Source organism: Fundulus heteroclitus, chromosome 14, assembly GCF_011125445.2.
Source record: "Fundulus heteroclitus isolate FHET01 chromosome 14, MU-UCD_Fhet_4.1, whole genome shotgun sequence".
NCBI lineage: Eukaryota > Metazoa > Chordata > Actinopteri > Cyprinodontiformes > Fundulidae > Fundulus > Fundulus heteroclitus.
Window position 1 is genome coordinate 12,545,822 of NC_046374.1, and position 20,000 is coordinate 12,565,821.

Genomic DNA, 20,000 nt, shown 5'->3' on the forward strand with positions numbered 1-20,000 from the left:
CTAGTGGTGTGCTAAATGAATTACAAACGACCTCACAGTTAAGCACGTAATAACTACTACATAAGCCATGGAGTATCATAAATGTAACAATGTCAACAAGTATGTGTCCTCCATGTAGTTGATACCAAGCTACTGCTAATACCTATGGTCATCATGGGAAATGTTTTTTTTTCAGCACTGTAGCCAAGTCCGCTTATTATAAGTGATTTTGGACTTGTTTTTTCTTCTAAGGTCATTTGTACATTCGGGAGTCGGGGGTTGCGGTTTTGTTTTTGTTTCTGAAAGTGAAGTCACATATTTGGGCTTTAAAATTAGCGACTATGAACACGAGTTATAACGATACCAGCTCGCGTTGCTGCGCTACAAACATTGTGAACCGGCTGAAATATCTCTCCCCGTACAAACATTCTCACTGAGAGGGCGATGAAGACGAACAAACTAGCTGTCTCTGCTGGGAGGACAGAGTAGTTGCTGGACTGTACTGCCCTGTTTCTGACATAACGACAAAATAAACTTCACAGTTATACTGAGTTAACTTACCTGTTCATCCGAAAGCCTGTGACATCACATCTGTTTTGAAATCCCCACTCCCTCATGAATTGTCACCCTTCTTTTTACTACTCCCCTACTTCTTTTTATTTTCTTGGTTACTTTCTCTTTCCTCTCGCTGGGCAAAGAGTATGGATGATCCTCAATTTAAACAGAAAACAACAAATACAATGATCTATGTCGTCTTTACTTGTTTTGTACTCCTCCTCCACCATTTTTCACTTTGGTTATTTAGAAAAATAGAAACCATATTTGTTGTGTCTCTGAGGAACTGGGCTGAACTGCTTCATGGTTTCTGATCACAGCAGAAGCATACCAACAATAATGATTACCTCATATAATCTCAATACACTTTGCAATGAGTATTGCACATAGCAGGTAGTGCACACATCTAAAAATGGAAGTGATTGCACAATCCCTGCAGTTTGAGGTACGGTCACCAGCTGAAGATCACCAATACAACTAATGATCTGTGGTAGAAATACTGAGGTTAAATAATCCAAACATGTAAGAAGAGGCATCTAAATAAACTCTAACCATGAAAGAGGGATCTGTATTCATGACTTTCAGTCTGGTTTGTGGTGGGGCTCAGACTATTGCTCTCTGGGACCTTTGATCTGAAACACAATGGATACATGAATGTTATTCAGCAAAATTATATTAAGTTAATTTATAATATGGTGATAAAAATGATGGCATGATGTAATCACCTGATGCAGCACAGACCTGTGAAGTGGATATTTGTCATATTTTATTATTCAAACCATCAAGCTGCCAGTTTGTGTCACAACAAAATAATCAATGTCTGTATTTGAAGTTTTTAAATTAACAATCTGATCCAGCGTAAGCAGAAAAATGTTTCACCTTTGGACCGTCTGAAGAGACAAAACAAGAGCAGGAGAATGATGAGAATGATTCCAACAATTGGTGCAATGATCAACGGCACAACAGAGCTGAAAGGTCTGGATATGGCCACTGGAAATAAGAACAATTAAAAAGAAATTAGTGTTATTCATCTGCAGACTTTATGGCATCATTCACTCGCTGTAGATAAATGTGATTTTAAGCTTAAACTGACAATAATCTGCAAAACAGTGTTCATTTTGTTCCAAAATTAAAGGTAAGTGGTTTTACTGAATAAAATGCATCAAATGTTTTTATCCTCACCTCTAACAGCCATCCAGCTCTTTGGTGACTCCTTTCCTGAATGTTTACACTTGTAGAAACCTTCGTGTGACTTTGACACTGCAGAGATCTTCAGCTCCTCTCTGCTGTCATTGTGGACCAGTTTGTCATTGTGATAGAAAAACACCTTGGAGAGCAGCTTTTGTTGTTTATCTCTGCAACTCAGAGTAACAGGATCTCCCTCAGTCACAGGATGGACGGGGCTCACCAGGATAGGACCATAATTATCTGTAAAACAGTCAGATAATATTTACATTTAGTCAGAGATCTGTGGGAGTGAAACTATTAAAACACAACAAAAATGCTTTCCCCTTCATGTTTTATGATTCAACTCTGGCAGTAAACTTCCAGTGTTGTAAAACACCTTAAATATCTTTTTTTTTCATTATTGATCACTTGAATCTTTTTTTCTTCATGGCTGTCTATACGGATCAGACCCACATGATTTGCACATTCTGACATTTTATATTCAAAATCAGGTCTTTGTATCACTCTTGCTTGTCACGAGTAGTCTTGATGCTGAAGTGATGGTTTTTCGTCGACTATAACAGCTACACAGTCACAGTGGCTGACCTCTACACAGACGTTTTATGAAATGCATGTAAATGCACACTAAGTACACAAGGAGGTCAAAGGGTTGGAAACTGAAAAAATAAGGAGGTCATGTCTTCTTTACTGTTCCAAAAGATTATGTTTCCTTCTCTGAGCTGATACTACAGTTCCCCATGTGTCCTTCCATTCCCACATGTTCTGACCGCTTAGTCAGGTTTCTCATGAATTCTGAAGAAAATCTGCTCTACGGCTCATTTAAATTTCTACTTTGTGAATATGCAAGCTGGTTTACAAAAGCAAAGCTGAACGGTAAAAGAACTGAACTTTAATAGTGCTTTTTCAGTCCTCGCTACCACTCAACGTGCTTTATGCTACAGCCACATTCACCTGTTCCACACCACATTTGTACACCAATATGTAGGCAACTCTGGGTCAATTGCCTTGCCCAGGGGCACATTACATGTGACAAGTGGAAGCTGGAACTGAATCCATAACAACAACCCTACCCACAAGAGTCACCAGTAAGCCATGCCTGCCGCTCAACCATTTGAAATCACTTGCCACTAAAGAGTTGTGTTGAAATTACAGAATGTCCAAATGTCGCGCTCAGGTCAACTGCTCCATTGTTGGTTGCCAAAATAAAAATATGCTGGTGAAGATTCTCAGTCATCCAGGTCATGGTCATTCCAAAAAAAGGTAAAAAACAAAGCAACTGGACTTGTTTTCCGTAGTTGAAGACGTTTCGCTTCCTCTCCCGGAAGCTTTCTCAATTCAAAAAGTCTGGAGTAATGATGAGTAACAAGCTTTATACCATTCCAAACAAAGGCCTGTAATGGCTTAGATAACATGCAAATTCAACCGAAACAGGACCACCCCTTAGTAATGGGCGGTCGTTAAAACCATTAAGCCAGCGGAATGGACCGAAACTGGTCCACTCCTCTGTAACGAGGAGTCGTTAGAGTTGTTATTGGCTTGGCTTAAAGGAACAATGTTTTAATCACCTGAATGAGGGTGAGAGTTAAGTTGACGATTGGCTGGAATTAATCCTATAGCTGTGTTGTAAGTTTTTGAGAGTTGGAACCTAAGGCCTCCTCCTCTGTTTAAGGTTGGTCTTTCTCTCTTGACGTAGATGGCTTCCTTCACACCCCTTTCAAACCATCTGTCTTCTTTGTCCAAAATGTGAACATTTTGGTCCTCAAAAGAGTGTCCTTTGTCCTTAAGGTGTAGGTGGACAGCAGAGTCTTGACCTGAGGAGGTAGCTCTCCTGTGTTGAGCCATGCGTCTGTGGAGAGGTTGTTTGGTTTCTCCAATATAAAGATCAGAACATTCCTCACTGCACTGAACTGCATACACCACTCCGCTCATCTTAGGTTTGGGGGTTTTGTCCTTGGGATGCACAAGCCTCTGTCAGAGGGTCCTGTTTGGTTTGAAATGTACTGGGATTTTATGTTTGGAGAAAATCCTCTTGAGTTTTTCAGAGACTCCAGCAACATATGGGATGACGATGTTTTTGGGCCGGGAGAGGAAGCGAAACGTCTTCAACTACGGAAAACAAGTCCAGTTGCTTTGTTTTTTACCTTTTTTTGGAACAAAATAAAAATAATGTTTTCAATTTGCCTGCATAAATAAATAAAAATAATAATACATTTTATTTATAACGCACTTTGATACAGATGTTCCTGTGAAAAGGGTATGCAAAGGGCCTGAATGAGCTCTATTTAAAACATTTTTCTTCTAAAAATGACTACACATGAATTGACTATACATTTGTATGTATAACATACCAGGTTATGACACCTGCAGTTTTTTGTTGCATGTGTTTTGTATGTTTGTGTGTCGGCCTCTTTTTTGTGTTTGGAGTACTTTTTGTGTTTTTCATGGCATTTATGTATTTGCAGTGCATTTGCAGCTCTCAGCCACTTTTGGAAAAAAAAACAGCATATACATTGACACAGAGAATGTAGACAAAAGGAGAAGCTAGAGAAAATAATAATAAACCATAACCTACTCTGTACAGTGATGTTGACTGCATTGCTGAACTCTCCTGATCCAGACTCACACCAGTACACTCCACTGTCATACCAGTATAGTTTGAGGGTACATGTAGATCTATGCAGGTTCCCCCAGTAGGAGCAGTCTGACAGTCCATCTTTTTTTGTAAACCTCCTCACTCTCCACTCAGAGTTTCCCTCACAGCTCAGAGACACAGAGTCAGAGCTGAAGTGTTGGACTCTGTCAGGACTAACAGAGAGAGATGCTGCTGGATGAGGATCTGGAAAAAAACACACACACAAGGATTCAGCTGAGCACAGAAACATCTTTTAAAGGCTTTTCTCTTTTTACCAACAAGACTTCTTTCAGCCCTCTTTCAAACCATCTGTTCTCCCTGTCCACACTCTGGACATCATTGTCGTCAAAACAATGATATTGATGACAACAATTTTGACTGTTCTCTATTTAGTTGATTTAGTCAGTTTTATTATCATACCATGCATATTTATTATACATTTTATCTAGTTGTATTGCATTTCATTCTTTTTTTTTTTTCAGCTTGAATGTTAAAGAAATGGATCATACTTAGTTGTTTTTAATGTAATATTGAAATACTCTTTTCAGGGGACTATAAGAAATGCTCACAAATGTCTTCGGAACTCATGTTTCTCTCATGACACAAAATGCTGGTCACAGATTGAACACAACTAAAATAACTGAAATCATGTCTCCTGTTTATTTAAAGGATAGAGAGAAAGAAACTGACCTGCAGACCAGACAAACTTTGGTTGACTGTAATCAGTGTAAAACACTGTTTCTCCTCTTCCTGCTCTGCACACATAGCCTGCTGTGTGATTCTGTCCATTAATGAGGAAGGAGCTCTCTTCAGTCCCGCTGGTGCTGCCAGGCATCAGATCAAAGCTGTAGGAGCTGCTGGATGGTTCAGGGACGGCTTTATACCAGAAGAACCTCCATCCTGCAGACGAAGGTTTAACCTCACAGCTCAGAGTCACTGAGGCTCCAGGACTCAGCCAGGATGGAGACACAGAGAGGACAAGCTGAGGTTTAGCTGCTGAAATCAAGAGTTAGGAGACATCAACACTATTGTGTCTGAATTTTACTTTGATTAAAATGTTAGCTCTTAAAATGTATTATAAATCTACTGCCTGTCAGGAGATTTATTGTAAATGACAAAGGTGTAGTGATCACAAAACTGGAAAATAAAAAACATTTATAATAGAATAACATAAAACATAATGAATACAATTTACATGAAATGAAAAATACATTTTAATGAAGCAATTTTCTTTTAGGAGATGTAGGTGAGACGTTTTTCTAAGCTTTTGTTTCCATGGTGCAGATCAAAGTGGCGGTATCAGAAATAATCTGTTTCAATGGTCAATAGCTTAATGTTTGCTTTTTTTTATTCCTTGCCTGCCAATTTTTCTTCTGTTAAGTTTTATTGCCAGATATAGGATGTAGAATGTGTTTTATATAAGCAGTGGAAATTTATGTCACCCCTCATTTCTTCACGACATCATATTTTTATAATCTTCTAAAGTTATCATCGCTTTAAAACCTGTAAAAGTTCAGTGTTTTTTCCCACTTTAGCTGCATTATTATTAATCATGGCTTGAAAGTATTAAAATATATTTTGGCTCCCACCCAGCGATGGACTGGTGACCTGTCCAGGATGTACCCTCTCGCCCATTGACAGTTGGAGATAGGCACCAGCACCCCTCGCGAACCCACAAGGGATAGTCGTGTTAGAAAATGGATGGATGGATTGTGGCTCCTGAGCAGCAAAGTTTAAGACACTTGAAAATCTAATAGGATCATCAATTACTGGTAATATTTAATTAAAATGTAACATAAACGTAGTTTTCTCAGTAGAAATGTATGTTTGCACTGAGAAAACTGCAGCTGATTGTAGCAAAAATTATTGTAGTTTTTCTTTGTTGATCAATGAATGATTTTTGGCTGCAGGAAGAGGTGATTTTTTAATAATTGAAAACCTAAACTAAAATATTTGACTAATGTATTTTTCGGACTATAAGGCGCACTCTAAAACCTTAAATTTTCCCAAAAATTGATGATGCGCCTTATGTTTGTATATCTGGAGTGTGTAACAAAAGTAATTTCCCTCTGGGATTATTAAAGTATGTCTGATTCTGATATTCCGGTGCACCTTATATATGATTAAAGTTGTGCTTACAGACTGATTTTATGTGGTACGATGCGCTCAAAAATCTGCTAAAATTAGTAAGTACGACTTTGGTAAGCAACGGAGCTGCTCCTCTCAATGGATATTCGGGGCATTAAGGTACACTGTGTCACTACCTGATCAGACCCCTGAGCTGTCTACAAGACTGCCTGGGTGTAATGTCGAAACTAGAAGTGCATTCATGTGAAGACCCCCACATAATGGGGCCTAGTTCACTCCATAAAGGTCCGCACATATTCAAGGCATACTCTGCACGGACTCCGCCCATACAGATATGTGCAAAGCTAATTTTTTTATGCAGTGTCACACAATAAACTTCTTGGGGGCAAGAAGTCTTTACATCAAACTGTTTTATAAGTGACACCGAGTTTGATACACTCAGCTGCTCCAAGCAGGCGGTCTCAAGGACGCGCAGCCTCACAGTCCCTCTCTGTTCTCACTGACAGGTGTGTGGTGGGAGCCTTCTGTAGTCAAACTACTCTGTCCTCTGGCAGAGACGGATAGCTCTCTCTCTCAGGAGAGAGGTGTGTACGTAAAGGGGCGGAGTGATATTACACACTTGGGAAGAATATTTAGTGCGCCTTTTAATCTGGTGTGCCTTATGGTCCGAAAAATATGGTAAATAACATAAAACAGTATAATGTCAGGAAAAGTAAATTGTTTGGATGAGACTTGTTTAAACAATGTAATTAAGCTCATCATGTCTATAAATGATGATCCACTTACAAACAGTTACTGAGAGATCATCACTCCATTGTGTTAACAGATAGTTTCCTGTTCCTCTGCAGCTGTATCTGCCGCTGTCAGTTGCAATGATCCTGTATTCACTGGATGATGGAGAGTTTCTGGTTGGGCTCCATCCATACGTCCATCCATATTTCCATCCGTACGTCCACTGAGCTCCTCCACCTTCCTGGATCTCACATCTCAGAGTGACTGTCTCTCCTCTGAATATCTCAGACCAGTTGTGTAGCAGGATCACAGTAGGTTTAATGGAAACTGTTCACATTAAGAAATATTTGGTCATAAATGCATTAAATACAAATTCAACAAAAATCCTTTTGCTGCTGTTTGAGATGGCAATAATTCACTGAGTCTGAGTCTATATAATGTAACTAATCTGAATAAATCCGTATATTTAAATGAAACCGTAAACGAAATGGTGATTTGACATGAAGAATAAATATTATGAAGACTAAAAGAATAATATAAATAAGAAAAACATCTTAATTTAAAAGTCTTGTAATTTGTTAAATATATTTCAGCAGGCTGACCTTGGGTAATAAAATGCAGTTTTAACAATAAGTCATACAATGTTCTACTTCTTTTCAATATGACAGAAATTGTATTTTTCTACAAAACTTTTGAAGAGGTTCAAAATAAAAAAAAAAAAATCCCTTGTTTTTTAATTGATACGCAAACATAAACTTACCAGTTTTCTGAATGGTGACCTCTGTGCTGGTTTGAGTGTAGAAAGCTGGATCTCCTCTTCCTCCTCTGCAGCTGTACACACCTCCCTCTGAGACTCTGAGGACTCCATCTGGTTCATTGGTTCTGATGAGCTGAGCTGGAGAAGACACTGACTCCTGTCTGAACCAGTCAAACTTCCAACCAGCAGAGCTGGAAACAGAACATCGTAGTGCTACACTGCCCCCTGCTGGTATGACTGTTTTATCTACTGTTAGTGAGGCTCTGGGTTTATCTGCTGTTGGGTTTAGAGCAGAAAGACAATGATAATTACTTACTTCAGGGAACAATATATAAAAACATATTTGATCTTAAAAAGTGACATATTTCCTTCAAAATTAAATTATTCATAATTCAAGTTTGAACCAAGTTTTTATATATTTAATTGAGTGACATGTTTTTTTCCTGCATATCTTAAAGAAGATTTTCATATTTTCTGTAGAATGTGGTCATAAATACAATAAAAAAAAAAGATTTAGATCAGAACAATAAGAGAAGCTCCAAAGTCTGACTCACATCTCAATGTCAGTCTGAAGGCATCACTCCATCCTGTTATCTGATAGCCTCTTCTAGCCATACAGCTGTAGTCTCCACTATCAGACTCAGAGACGCTGTTGATCCTGTATTCACTGGATGATGGAGAGTTTCTGGTGGCTGGGTACCATTCATACGTCCACTGAGCTCCTCCACCTCCCTGGATCTCACATCTCAGGGTGACTGTCTCTCCTCTGAATATCTCAGACCAGTTGGGTTGCAGGGTCACAGTGGGTTTAATGGAAACTGTTCACATTAAGAAATATTTGGTCATAAATGCATTAAATACAAATTCAACAAAAATCCTTTTGCTGCTGTTTGAGATGGCAATAATTCACTGAGTCTGAGTCTATATAATGTAACTAATATGAATAAATCCGTATATTTAAATGAAACCGTAAACTAAATGGTGATTTGATATGAAAAATAAATATTATGAAGACTAAAAGAATAATATAAATAAGAAAAACATCTTAATTTAAAAGTCTTGTAATTTGTTAAATATATTTCAGCAGGCTGACCTTGGGTAATAAAATGCAGTTTTAACAATAAGTCATACAATGTTCTACTTCTTTTCAATATGACAGAAATTGTATTTTTCTACAAAACTTTTGAAGAGGTTCAAAATAATAATAAAAAAATCCCTTGTTTTTTAATTGATACGCAAACATAAACTCACCAGTTTCCTGAATGGTGACCTCTGTGCTGTTTTCAGTGTAGAAAGCTGGATCTCCTCTTCCTCCTCTGCAGCTGTACACACCTCCCTCTGAGACTCTGAGGACTCCATCTGGTTCATTGGTTCTGATGAGCTGAGCTGGAGAAGACACTGACTCCTGTCTGAACCAGACAAACTTCCAGCCAGCAGATCTGGAAACAGAGCACCGTAGAGCTACACTGCCCCCTGCTGGTATGACTGTTTTATCTGGTGTCAGTCTGGCTCTAGGTTTAACTGCTGTTGGGTTTAGAGCAGAAAGACAATGATAATTACTTACTTCAGGGAACAATATATAAAAACATATTTGATCTTAAAAGGTGACATATTTCCTTCAAAATTAAATTATTCATAATTCAAATTTGAACCACGTTTTTATATATTTAATTGAGTGACATGTTTTTTTCCTGCATATCTTAAAGAAGATTTTCATATTTTCTGTAGAATGTGGTCATAAATACAATAAAAAAAAAAGATTTAGATCAGAACAATAAGAGAAGCTCCAAAGTCTGACTCACATCTCAATGTCAGTCTGAAGGCATCACTCCATTCTGTTATCTGATAGCCTCTTCTACCCATACAGTTGTAGTCTCCACTATCAGACTCAGAGACGCTGTTGATCCTGTATTCACTGGATGATGGAGAGTTTCTGGTGGATGTTCTCCATTCATACGTCCACTGAGCTCCTCCACCTCCCTGGATCTCACATCTCAGAGTGACTGTCTCTCCTCTGAATATCTCCGACCAGTTGTGTAGCAGGATCATAGTAGGTTTAATGGAAACTGTTCACATTAAGAAATATTTGGTCATAAATGCATTAAATACAAATTCAACAAAAATCCTTTTGCTGCTGTTTGAGATGGCAATAATTCACTGAGTCTGAGTCTATATAATGTAACTAATCTGAATAAATCCGTATATTTAAATGAAACCGTAAACGAAATGGTGATTTGACATGAAGAATAAATATTATGAAGACTAAAAGAATAATATAAATAAGAAAAACATCTTAATTTAAAAGTCTTGTAATTTGTTAAATATATTTCAGCAGGCTGACCTTGGGTAATAAAATGCAGTTTTAACAATAAGTCATACAATGTTCTACTTCTTTTCAATATGACAGAAATTGTATTTTTCTACAAAACTTTTGAAGAGGTTCAAAATAAAAAAAAAAAAATCCCTTGTTTTTTAATTGATACGCAAACATAAACTTACCAGTTTTCTGAATGGTGACCTCTGTGCTGGTTTGAGTGTAGAAAGCTGGATCTCCTCTTCCTCCTCTGCAGCTGTACACACCTCCCTCTGAGACTCTGAGGACTCCATCTGGTTCATTGGTTCTGATGAGCTGAGCTGGAGAAGACACTGACTCCTGTCTGAACCAGTCAAACTTCCAGCCAGCAGAGCTGGAAACAGAGCACCGTAGTGCTACACTGCCCCCTGCTGGTATGACTGTTTTATCTACTGTTAGTGAGGCTCTGGGTTTATCTGCTGTTGGGTTTAGAGCAGAAAGACAATGATAATTACTTACTTCAGGGAACAATATATAAAAACATATTTGATCTTAAAAAGTGACATATTTCCTTCAAAATTAAATTATTCATAATTCAAGTTTGAACCAAGTTTTTATATATTTAATTGAGTGACATGTTTTTTTCCTGCATATCTTAAAGAAGATTTTCATATTTTCTGTAGAATGTGGTCATAAATACAATAAAAAAAAAAGATTTAGATCAGAACAATAAGAGAAGCTCCAAAGTCTGACTCACATCTCAATGTCAGTCTGAAGGCATCACTCCATCCTGTTATCTGATAGCCTCTTCTAGCCATACAGCTGTAGTCTCCACTATCAGACTCAGAGACGCTGTTGATCCTGTATTCACTGGATGATGGAGAGTTTCTGGTGGCTGGGTACCATTCATACGTCCACTGAGCTCCTCCACCTCCCTGGATCTCACATCTCAGGGTGACTGTCTCTCCTCTGAATATCTCAGACCAGTTGGGTTGCAGGGTCACAGTGGGTTTAATGGAAACTGTTCACATTAAGAAATATTTGGTCATAAATGCATTAAATACAAATTCAACAAAAATCCTTTTGCTGCTGTTTGAGATGGCAATAATTCACTGAGTCTGAGTCTATATAATGTAACTAATATGAATAAATCCGTATATTTAAATGAAACCGTAAACTAAATGGTGATTTGATATGAAAAATAAATATTATGAAGACTAAAAGAATAATATAAATAAGAAAAACATCTTAATTTAAAAGTCTTGTAATTTGTTAAATATATTTCAGCAGGCTGACCTTGGGTAATAAAATGCAGTTTTAACAATAAGTCATACAATGTTCTACTTCTTTTCAATATGACAGAAATTGTATTTTTCTACAAAACTTTTGAAGAGGTTCAAAATAATAATAAAAAAATCCCTTGTTTTTTAATTGATACGCAAACATAAACTCACCAGTTTCCTGAATGGTGACCTCTGTGCTGTTTTCAGTGTAGAAAGCTGGATCTCCTCTTCCTCCTCTGCAGCTGTACACACCTCCCTCTGAGACTCTGAGGACTCCATCTGGTTCATTGGTTCTGATGAGCTGAGCTGGAGAAGACACTGACTCCTGTCTGAACCAGACAAACTTCCAGCCAGCAGATCTGGAAACAGAGCACCGTAGAGCTACACTGCCCCCTGCTGGTATGACTGTTTTATCTGGTGTCAGTCTGGCTCTAGGTTTAACTGCTGTTGGGTTTAGAGCAGAAAGACAATGATAATTACTTACTTCAGGGAACAATATATAAAAACATATTTGATCTTAAAAGGTGACATATTTCCTTCAAAATTAAATTATTCATAATTCAAATTTGAACCACGTTTTTATATATTTAATTGAGTGACATGTTTTTTTCCTGCATATCTTAAAGAAGATTTTCATATTTTCTGTAGAATGTGGTCATAAATACAATAAAAAAAAAAGATTTAGATCAGAACAATAAGAGAAGCTCCAAAGTCTGACTCACATCTCAATGTCAGTCTGAAGGCATCACTCCATTCTGTTATCTGATAGCCTCTTCTACCCATACAGTTGTAGTCTCCACTATCAGACTCAGAGACGCTGTTGATCCTGTATTCACTGGATGATGGAGAGTTTCTGGTGGATGTTCTCCATTCATACGTCCACTGAGCTCCTCCACCTCCCTGGATCTCACATCTCAGAGTGACTGTCTCTCCTCTGAATATCTCCGACCAGTTGTGTAGCAGGATCATAGTAGGTTTAATGGAAACTGTTCACATTAAGAAATATTTGGTCATAAATGCATTAAATACAAATTCAACAAAAATCCTTTTGCTGCTGTTTGAGATGGCAATAATTCACTGAGTCTGAGTCTATATAATGTAACTAATCTGAATAAATCCGTATATTTAAATGAAACCGTAAACTAAATGGTGATTTGACATTCATTCATTAATTCATTCATTTTCCAAACCGCTTAATCCCTCATGGGGTCGCGGGGGTTGCTGGTGCCTATATCCAGCGTTTGGTGATTTGACATGAAAAATAAATATTATGAAGACTAAAAGAATAATATAAATAAGAAAAACATCTTAATTTAAAAGTCTTGTAATTTGTTAAATATATTTTAGCAGGCTGACCTTGGGTAATAAAATGCAGTTTTAACAATAAGTCATACAATGTTCTACTTCTTTTCAATATGACAGAAATTGTATTTTTCTACAAAACTTTTGAAGAGGTTCAAAATAAAAAAATAAAAAATCCCTTGTTTTTTAATTGATACGCAAACATAAACTCACCAGTTTCCAGAATGGTGACCTCTGTGCTGGTTTCAGTGTAGAAAGCTGGATCTCCTCTTCCTCCTCTGCAGCTGTACACACCTCCCTCTGAGACTCTGAGGACTCCATCTGGTTCATTGGTTCTGATGAGCTTAGCTGGAGAAGACACTGACTCCTGTCTGAACCAGTCAAACTTCCAGCCAGCAGAGCTGGAAACAGAACATCGTAGTGCTACACTGCCCCCTGCTGGTATGATTGTTCTCTTTGCTGTCAGCGTGGCTCTAGGTTTATATGCTGTTAGATTGAGAGCAGAAAGGAAAACAATTCAGGCTTACTTAAGGGACAAAGACAAAACCACCCATTTAATTAAAAAAATTTAATCTTTGTTCAAAATGAAATTATTTATAATTAAAGTATGAAGCAAGTTTTTAATGAATTTACTTCAGCACCATGTTGCTTTTTCTGCATATCTAACAGAAGGTATTCATATTTTCTGTGGTCTGAGGTCATAAATACAGTAAAATGCCTTTTATTTTAGATCAGAACTATAAAATAAGCTTCTAAATAAGACTTACATCTCACTGTCAGTCTGAAGGAATCACTCCATCCTGTTATCTGATGGTCTCTTCTAGCCATACACCAGTAGTCTCCACTATCAGACTCAAAGACGCTGATGATCCTGTATTCACTGGATGATGGAGAGTTTCTGGTGGTTGGTCTCCATTCATACGTCCACTGAGCTCCTCCACCTCCCTGGATCTCACATCTCAGAGTGACAGTCTCTCCTCTGAATATCTCAGACCAGTTGGGTTGCAGGATCACAGTCGGCTTAGAAACTACAATGAATAACATTCAATCAGAAGACTGACAGAAGCTTTCATTTAACAAAAGGGAGAATAATTTTAACTGTTATGGTTTACAATTAACACTTTGTCATGAAGATGTGCTATGCAAATAAAATATCTTTTTTGTTTTTTTTTCTGAAAAAAGAAGATAAAAACATGAAATAATTCTTATATCGAAATACCAGAAAATTGTTACGAACCAAGAAAACATCAGAAATTAACAAATCAACATTTGCCAGGAAGCAGTCACACTTGGTGCTTATATAATTGTTTTCTATCAGAATCTCAGCACAGAAACTCTCAGTATGATGGAAGCACTTCAATATCTGACCCTAGAAACTGTGGGAAGTTTTGTGACATCATGTCCCTCAGATTACTTTGACCAGTTATGTCAGTCAAGGTATTATTCTGAGTGTCTAGCTAAGAGGCACTAGAAGCCTTTATTCATCAGTAGCTGGACAGGAAGAAGAGCAGAGACAGAATGGAAAAATATGCAGTAAATGGATCGGGGGCAGGAATTTAACCGCTACGTCCGAGACTGCAGCCTCTGCATGGTGCTCCTGCTCTATCACTGAGTCACCTGGTGCATCAGAAAGAAATGGATTGATGCAGGAGAAAATTAAGTTTGTTCTTCATCTCTACATAATTAGCATCAACAAATAAACATTAACATTTAGATGAAACATTTCATTTCGATGAAAATGAACAGAGACACTGACGGCGTGTTGAAATCTATTTAAAACAACACAGTTAAAACAGAAAGAGAATGAAAAGCAAACATAGTCTTTATAACTTCAGGGAAAATGTAAACAAATCATGCTTTTTTTAGTGTACTTATTTTAAAAGTTCATCTTATACTAAATTGTAGACATTTCCTATTGAAATCTCTTTGGAGATTCAGAACCTTCAATGTTACTGGATGGTAAAACAGCGGAGGGTCAGAAAAAATATTTGATCTCTTAAAAACCACAACACATCTCACCGTACATAAAAGAGAAACAAGAAATTTGTTTCTCAAATGAATTGTTGCCTTCAGATCACAGACAACAGACGGTGCTGAAGAGACAAAACTAGTAATTCTTTGCAAAGAGGAATAAACATTTAAGTTTTCACTCATCTAAATGTTTCGGTTTACACATCTTCTAAACACGATAACTCCTACTGAAAACAGAAGATACTGAAGATACTGGGCAGCCATTATTACTCACACTGGACATTAGACAAGACTGTTGCTGACTTTACCATTTACTGGTGCGACTAAGTATTTACCCTTTTCAGCGCCGGCTCTCCTTCCTGGTTCAGACTGAGCTGTTGAGATGATCAGATGGAAAAAGAAAACTCATATAACAGTAATTTGGACTAAAATATTTTTCATTCAGTTAAAATGAATGCAAGCAGTTGTTCAATTAGTCTGATCATCTCATAAACAAAACAGTTCACAATAATTCAAAGAAGTAGAAGAAACTATGTTCTCACCATCCGCATGATCACAGATGAGAGCACTGAGCACTACAGTGAAAAATAACAGCTGATCAGATATAATCCCACTGACAGAGAAACTAAATCCCAACAAATACAATTTAATAATGGCATTTTCAGGTCAAATTCTGGTATTAAAAATTAAACGTAGGTTTGCAAAATCAAAAATAGCAACATCAAAAGGCGTTTATATGGTAACACCAAGGTAACAGGAGGTTAAAAATGTATTATAGAAACACACACATCTCCTCTTTTAAAGATGGCAGAGAAACAGATCAAAAGGTGATAAACTCTGTTTCCAACATGTAGAAACATTTTGATCACTGAACAGAAACCCAGTGATGAACTTACAAAAAAAGCCCAGCATGAAGGGCAGAGCGTTCTCCATCCTAACATCCAGACCTGCTGCACAGCTCATCAGAAAGGCTTCTGCTTTGTTCTGACTATAATGATGAGAAAGTTACATCTACCACACATAAATGACACCAGCATGTCTGATACTTCTCAGTTTAGTCTGTGTGTTTCCTTCCTTTACTCACAAACCTCCCACCACAGCAGCAGGTTTGACTGCAGCAGTTGGTAGACAGGTTTATATTTCCTGTCCGCTGCACAGACATTTCAACATTTTTCATTAATGTGTGATATCCAAAAAACAACAAAAAACAATTTTAAACAATGTTGCAATATTATTTTAGGGGATCACTATCATAGCAATATCAGTGTATGTAATAGAAGTAGTTGTGAAGTAAAGTTTTCAAAAGAAGGTTTCCCTGTTTCTAAATTCTCTTGTGTGTTTATTTCTTCCTGCACAAAGACAGACATTGATATTGACACCTTGTCTTTCCAGTGAACTGAGCTTTACCTCTATCTAATGACTAAGTTTGAAATCTTTCAGGTTTAATACTTACCTCTTGCCAGTTAACCATTCATGATCTGCTTTATCCCACCCACATAAACCCAACCAGGACTAAACATGAACAGAGGATGACTGAAGCAGTCGTGGGCATGTCTTTTTTTCCCATCAGCACAACTATGTTTTAACCTGTTAAAGGTATGAATTTATTCAATTTTGGTGTTTGGGAAGGGCCATCCAGAATGATGCAAATTTAGTTTAAACTTACTGCAAGCATCTAAGGAGCCAAGAACATCAGCTTTTTCATATGTATGCCTGCATGCAGGTATGTGTCTGTGTGCATACGTGCTATGTGGCCTTTGTACAAACTCCATCTGTTTCTAGCTAACCAGTTGTGGTAATTGAAAGGCTTTGTGATGTTTAAGGTACGCTCCCATTCACTTTTTAGGCTTGTAGATTATACACAGGGCTGATTTCAGTAATTATTTTAACAAAAATAAATATTTTTTTCCCCATTCGGTATAAATGCAACCTTAGCCTTGGTGTGCTAATTGTTGGTATTGCAGGGCTTCTGTTCTCAGCGCTCCAACAATTGTGCACCTCAATGTGGCCCACATACATCCGCTCAACACACATATACACTTATTTTGACAAATACACTCACACACACATACACACACACATACTGTGTATATATATATATATATATATATATATATATATATATATATATATATATATAAGACAGAGAGAGAGAGAGAGAGAGAGAGAGAGAGAGAGAGAGAGAGAGAGAGAGAGAGAGAGAGAGAGAGAGAGGGAGAGCTGCACAGTGGGTAGTGATGTTGCCTTGCAGCAAGAAGGTTCTGGGTTTGCGTCCAACCCTGGGTCTTTCTGTTCTCCCTATACATAATGGACTCTCTCTTCTCTTCGGGTACTCTGGCTTCCTTCCACAGTCCAAAAACATGACTAATTGGTCTGGCTAAATTGTCCTTAGGTGTGTGTGAATGGCTGTTTGTCCTCTCTGTCTCTGTGTTGCCCTTTGACAAACTGGCAACCTGTCCAGGTTGTACCCTGTCTATCGCCCAGTGAAATGCTGGAGATAGGCACCAGCAACCCCCGTGACCCTATCAGGGATATAAGCAAGTAAGAAAACGGATGTATATATATATATGTATATATATATATATATATATATATATATATATATATATATATATATATATATATATATATATATATATATATATATATATATATATATATATTCTCTCACCAGCCACATTATTATGTACACCTTACTAGTACCTGGTTGGACCCACTTTTGGCTTCAGAGCTGCCTTAATCCTTCATGGTATAGATTCAACAGGGTACTCGAAATATTTCTCAGAGAATTCGGTCCATATTGACATGATAGCATCACACCATATCCCAAAGGATGATCTATTGGATTGAGATCTGGTGACTTGACCATCTTGATCGTGTCTATGTTCACACGTTCCGATCGTGTCTACGTTGGGCCAGCTCCTCTGGCGGAATCCCAAGGCGTTCCCAGGCCAGCAGAGAGACATAGTAATTCTAGCGTGTCCTGGGTCTCCCTCTGGGTCTCCTCTCGGTGGGACGTGCCCGGAACACCTCACCAGGGAGGCATCCTAACCAGATGCCCGAGCCACCTCAACTGGCTCCTCTCGACGTGGAGGAGCAGCGGCTCTACTCTGAGTCCTCCCCGGATGACTGAGCTCCTCACCCTATCTCTAAGGGAGAGCCCAGACACACTATGGAGAAAACTAATTTCAGCCGCTTGTATCCGGGATCTCGTTCTTTCAGTCACGACCCAAAGCTCATGACCATAGATGAGGGTAGGAACGTAGATCAACCGGTAAATCGAGAGCTTCACCTTTTGGCTCAGCTCTCTCTTCACCACAACGGATCAGTACAGCGCCCGCTTCACCACAGGTCTTTTTTAAGTTAAAAAGGAAAGTGAAATTGATTGGACCTGATAAAGTTTTTAAAGGAAGCTCTAAAAGTGTACAGTGAGTGAAGAAGATGGTTACTAAAAATAATGAGTGAAGCATAACTTTACATGACATTCATCTTCAACATTTACATACATTTTCATTTAAAATTTAGAATAGGTCTTCTTTTCATCAAAGTAGTAAACAATGTCTCCACACTGTGGAAAGGAAGAAAGAAATGATGGAGTTGTTGTTTTCTGGAGAAGTTTAAATACAGTCTCTGACAACACCCCAAAATGTCCACTATTACCAGAGCTGCAATGTTTGTGCATGCAGACCTCACTCTGTCACCTCTCGCTCTGTGCAGAGAGGTCTTTCTGATTCCTCCTAAAACACTGAGCTGAATGATGCCCTAGAAACCTGAACACAGGTTTTTTGGTAATTTGTTGGGATTTTCTGTGATACACTGAAAAAAAGCAGTGCATAACTGAGAAATGAAATATGTTTTTCGAAGAAATTAACACACCAAAAAGACAAGGAATCAAGAATTTAAAAACTGTGTTTTGGATATCAAACATTAATGAAAAATGTTGAAATGTCTGTGCAGCGGACAGGAAATATAAACCTGTCTACCAACTGCTGCAGTGAAACCTGTTTCTGTGGTGGGAGGTTTGTGAGTAAAGGAAGGAAACACACAGGCTATAGAGAGAAGTATCAGACATGCTGGTGTGATGTATGTGTGGTAGATGTAACTTTCTCATCATCATAGTCAGAACAAAGAGAAGCCTTTCTAAAGAGCTGTGCAGCAGGTCTGGATGTTAGGATGGAAAACGCTCTGCTCTGCATGCTGGGCTTTTTCCGTAAATTCATCACTGGGTTTCTGATCAAAATGTTTCTGCATGTTGGAAACAGAGTTTATAACCATTTGATCTGTTTCTCTGCCATCTTTAAGAGAGCAGATTTGTGTGTTTCTTTGATTAAATATTTAACCATCTATTATCTTGTTGTTACCATATGCATATTTATATTTACTTCATTTGATTTTGGTCCATTTCAAATTTAAAGTTTCCACTGGAATAAAAAAAGCATCTCAAACATAAACATATAAAGACTTTTAAGGTGTTTGGATTTAACGTGTTGAAAATATAATGAATGGGAACACCAGCAGAGTGCCTTACTCCATCAAAGCATGGATTTGGGATGCTTGCCTGTGTGGAGCGTACGGGTGTGTGTTTAAAGAATGCACAGAAGATGAGAACTGTTGCTACCAATCTTATCTTAAACATCCCAGGTAAAGCTTTCCTATGGATGCTGAGAAATGTGATCCATCAGTAATTGGAGCACACTTTCTGGGCCCCTTTTTAAAAATGTTGGACCACCATCCCAGTCTGCCACTCCATAGTGGCAGACATGGTCCTGATCTGCCATGTAGTGTTAAAGAGGCATGTCAACCATGACAGCCCCACCCTTCTGAAGGGCTTTGAGTCTAAGGTCTTAACTTCTAAGTAAAAATATTTTGATAGAAATCCACGTTGATTACCAAGCATCTTCTCTTAACAGCTGAGCTTGAAATTTCATAAATTATCTTAAATTTTCCTGTTTCCTCATTTCTCAGTAGAGCACCAAGAAGTTATGAGCTCATTTAACTTTCAGAAAGATAATGTCACATTCATACTGAATGGAAAACTTTTTTGTTTAAAGAATCACTGAAACCAGCTCTGTGTAGCCTCTAAGCCAAAATAGCAAATGAGGGTGTAAACATCACAAAGCATTTCAAAGACCACAAATATCAGAGCGAGAGAGCACGAAAGCAAGAGAGCGTGAGAGTGAGAGCGAGTGTTTAGTATTAATACTTGATTCTTTCTGATAT

At 37.9% G+C, this 20,000-nt stretch overlaps 2 protein-coding genes across 2 annotated transcripts; both read right to left on the minus strand.

The window, feature by feature from the left end:
- Positions 1-1,696: 1,696 nt before the first annotated feature.
- LOC118565917 (high affinity immunoglobulin gamma Fc receptor I-like) lies at positions 1,697-5,325 on the minus strand. Its single transcript, XM_036147000.1, has 3 exons — positions 5,045-5,325; positions 4,295-4,558; positions 1,697-1,962 (listed from the first exon to the last, which is right to left on the minus strand). Exons 1-3 carry the CDS (start codon positions 5,187-5,189, stop codon positions 1,697-1,699), a joined length of 675 nt encoding a protein of 224 aa, XP_036002893.1. The 5' UTR covers positions 5,190-5,325.
- A 112-nt stretch (positions 5,326-5,437) lies between these two features.
- LOC118565918 (high affinity immunoglobulin gamma Fc receptor I-like) lies at positions 5,438-13,453 on the minus strand. The gene is made up of 7 exons (XM_036147001.1): positions 13,443-13,453; positions 13,023-13,210; positions 10,982-11,245; positions 10,431-10,703; positions 8,486-8,749; positions 8,149-8,207; positions 5,438-5,491 (listed from the first exon to the last, which is right to left on the minus strand). The coding sequence occupies exons 1-7, from the start codon at positions 13,451-13,453 to the stop codon at positions 5,438-5,440; spliced, it is 1,113 nt and encodes a 370-aa protein (XP_036002894.1).
- Between the last annotated feature and the right edge of the window lie 6,547 nt (positions 13,454-20,000).

Coding starts and splice junctions, on each gene's coding strand:
- LOC118565918 (XM_036147001.1), bottom strand. Junction 10,704..10,981: donor CTTCAGACTGACATTGAGAT/GTGAGTCAGACT, acceptor TAAACCCAACAG/CAGATAAACCCAGAGCCTCA. Junction 5,492..8,148: donor TCATACCAGCAGGGGGCAGT/GTAGCACTACGA, acceptor TTTATTTTCCAG/TTTTGTGATCACTACACCTT.
- LOC118565917 (XM_036147000.1), bottom strand. CDS start 5,189: ATGCCTGGCAGCACCAGCGGGACTGAAGAGAGCTCCTTCCTCATTAAT. Junction 4,559..5,044: donor AAAGTTTGTCTGGTCTGCAG/GTCAGTTTCTTT, acceptor GTTTTTTTCCAG/ATCCTCATCCAGCAGCATCT. Junction 1,963..4,294: donor AGTCAACATCACTGTACAGA/GTAGGTTATGGT, acceptor ACTGTTTTACAG/ATAATTATGGTCCTATCCTG.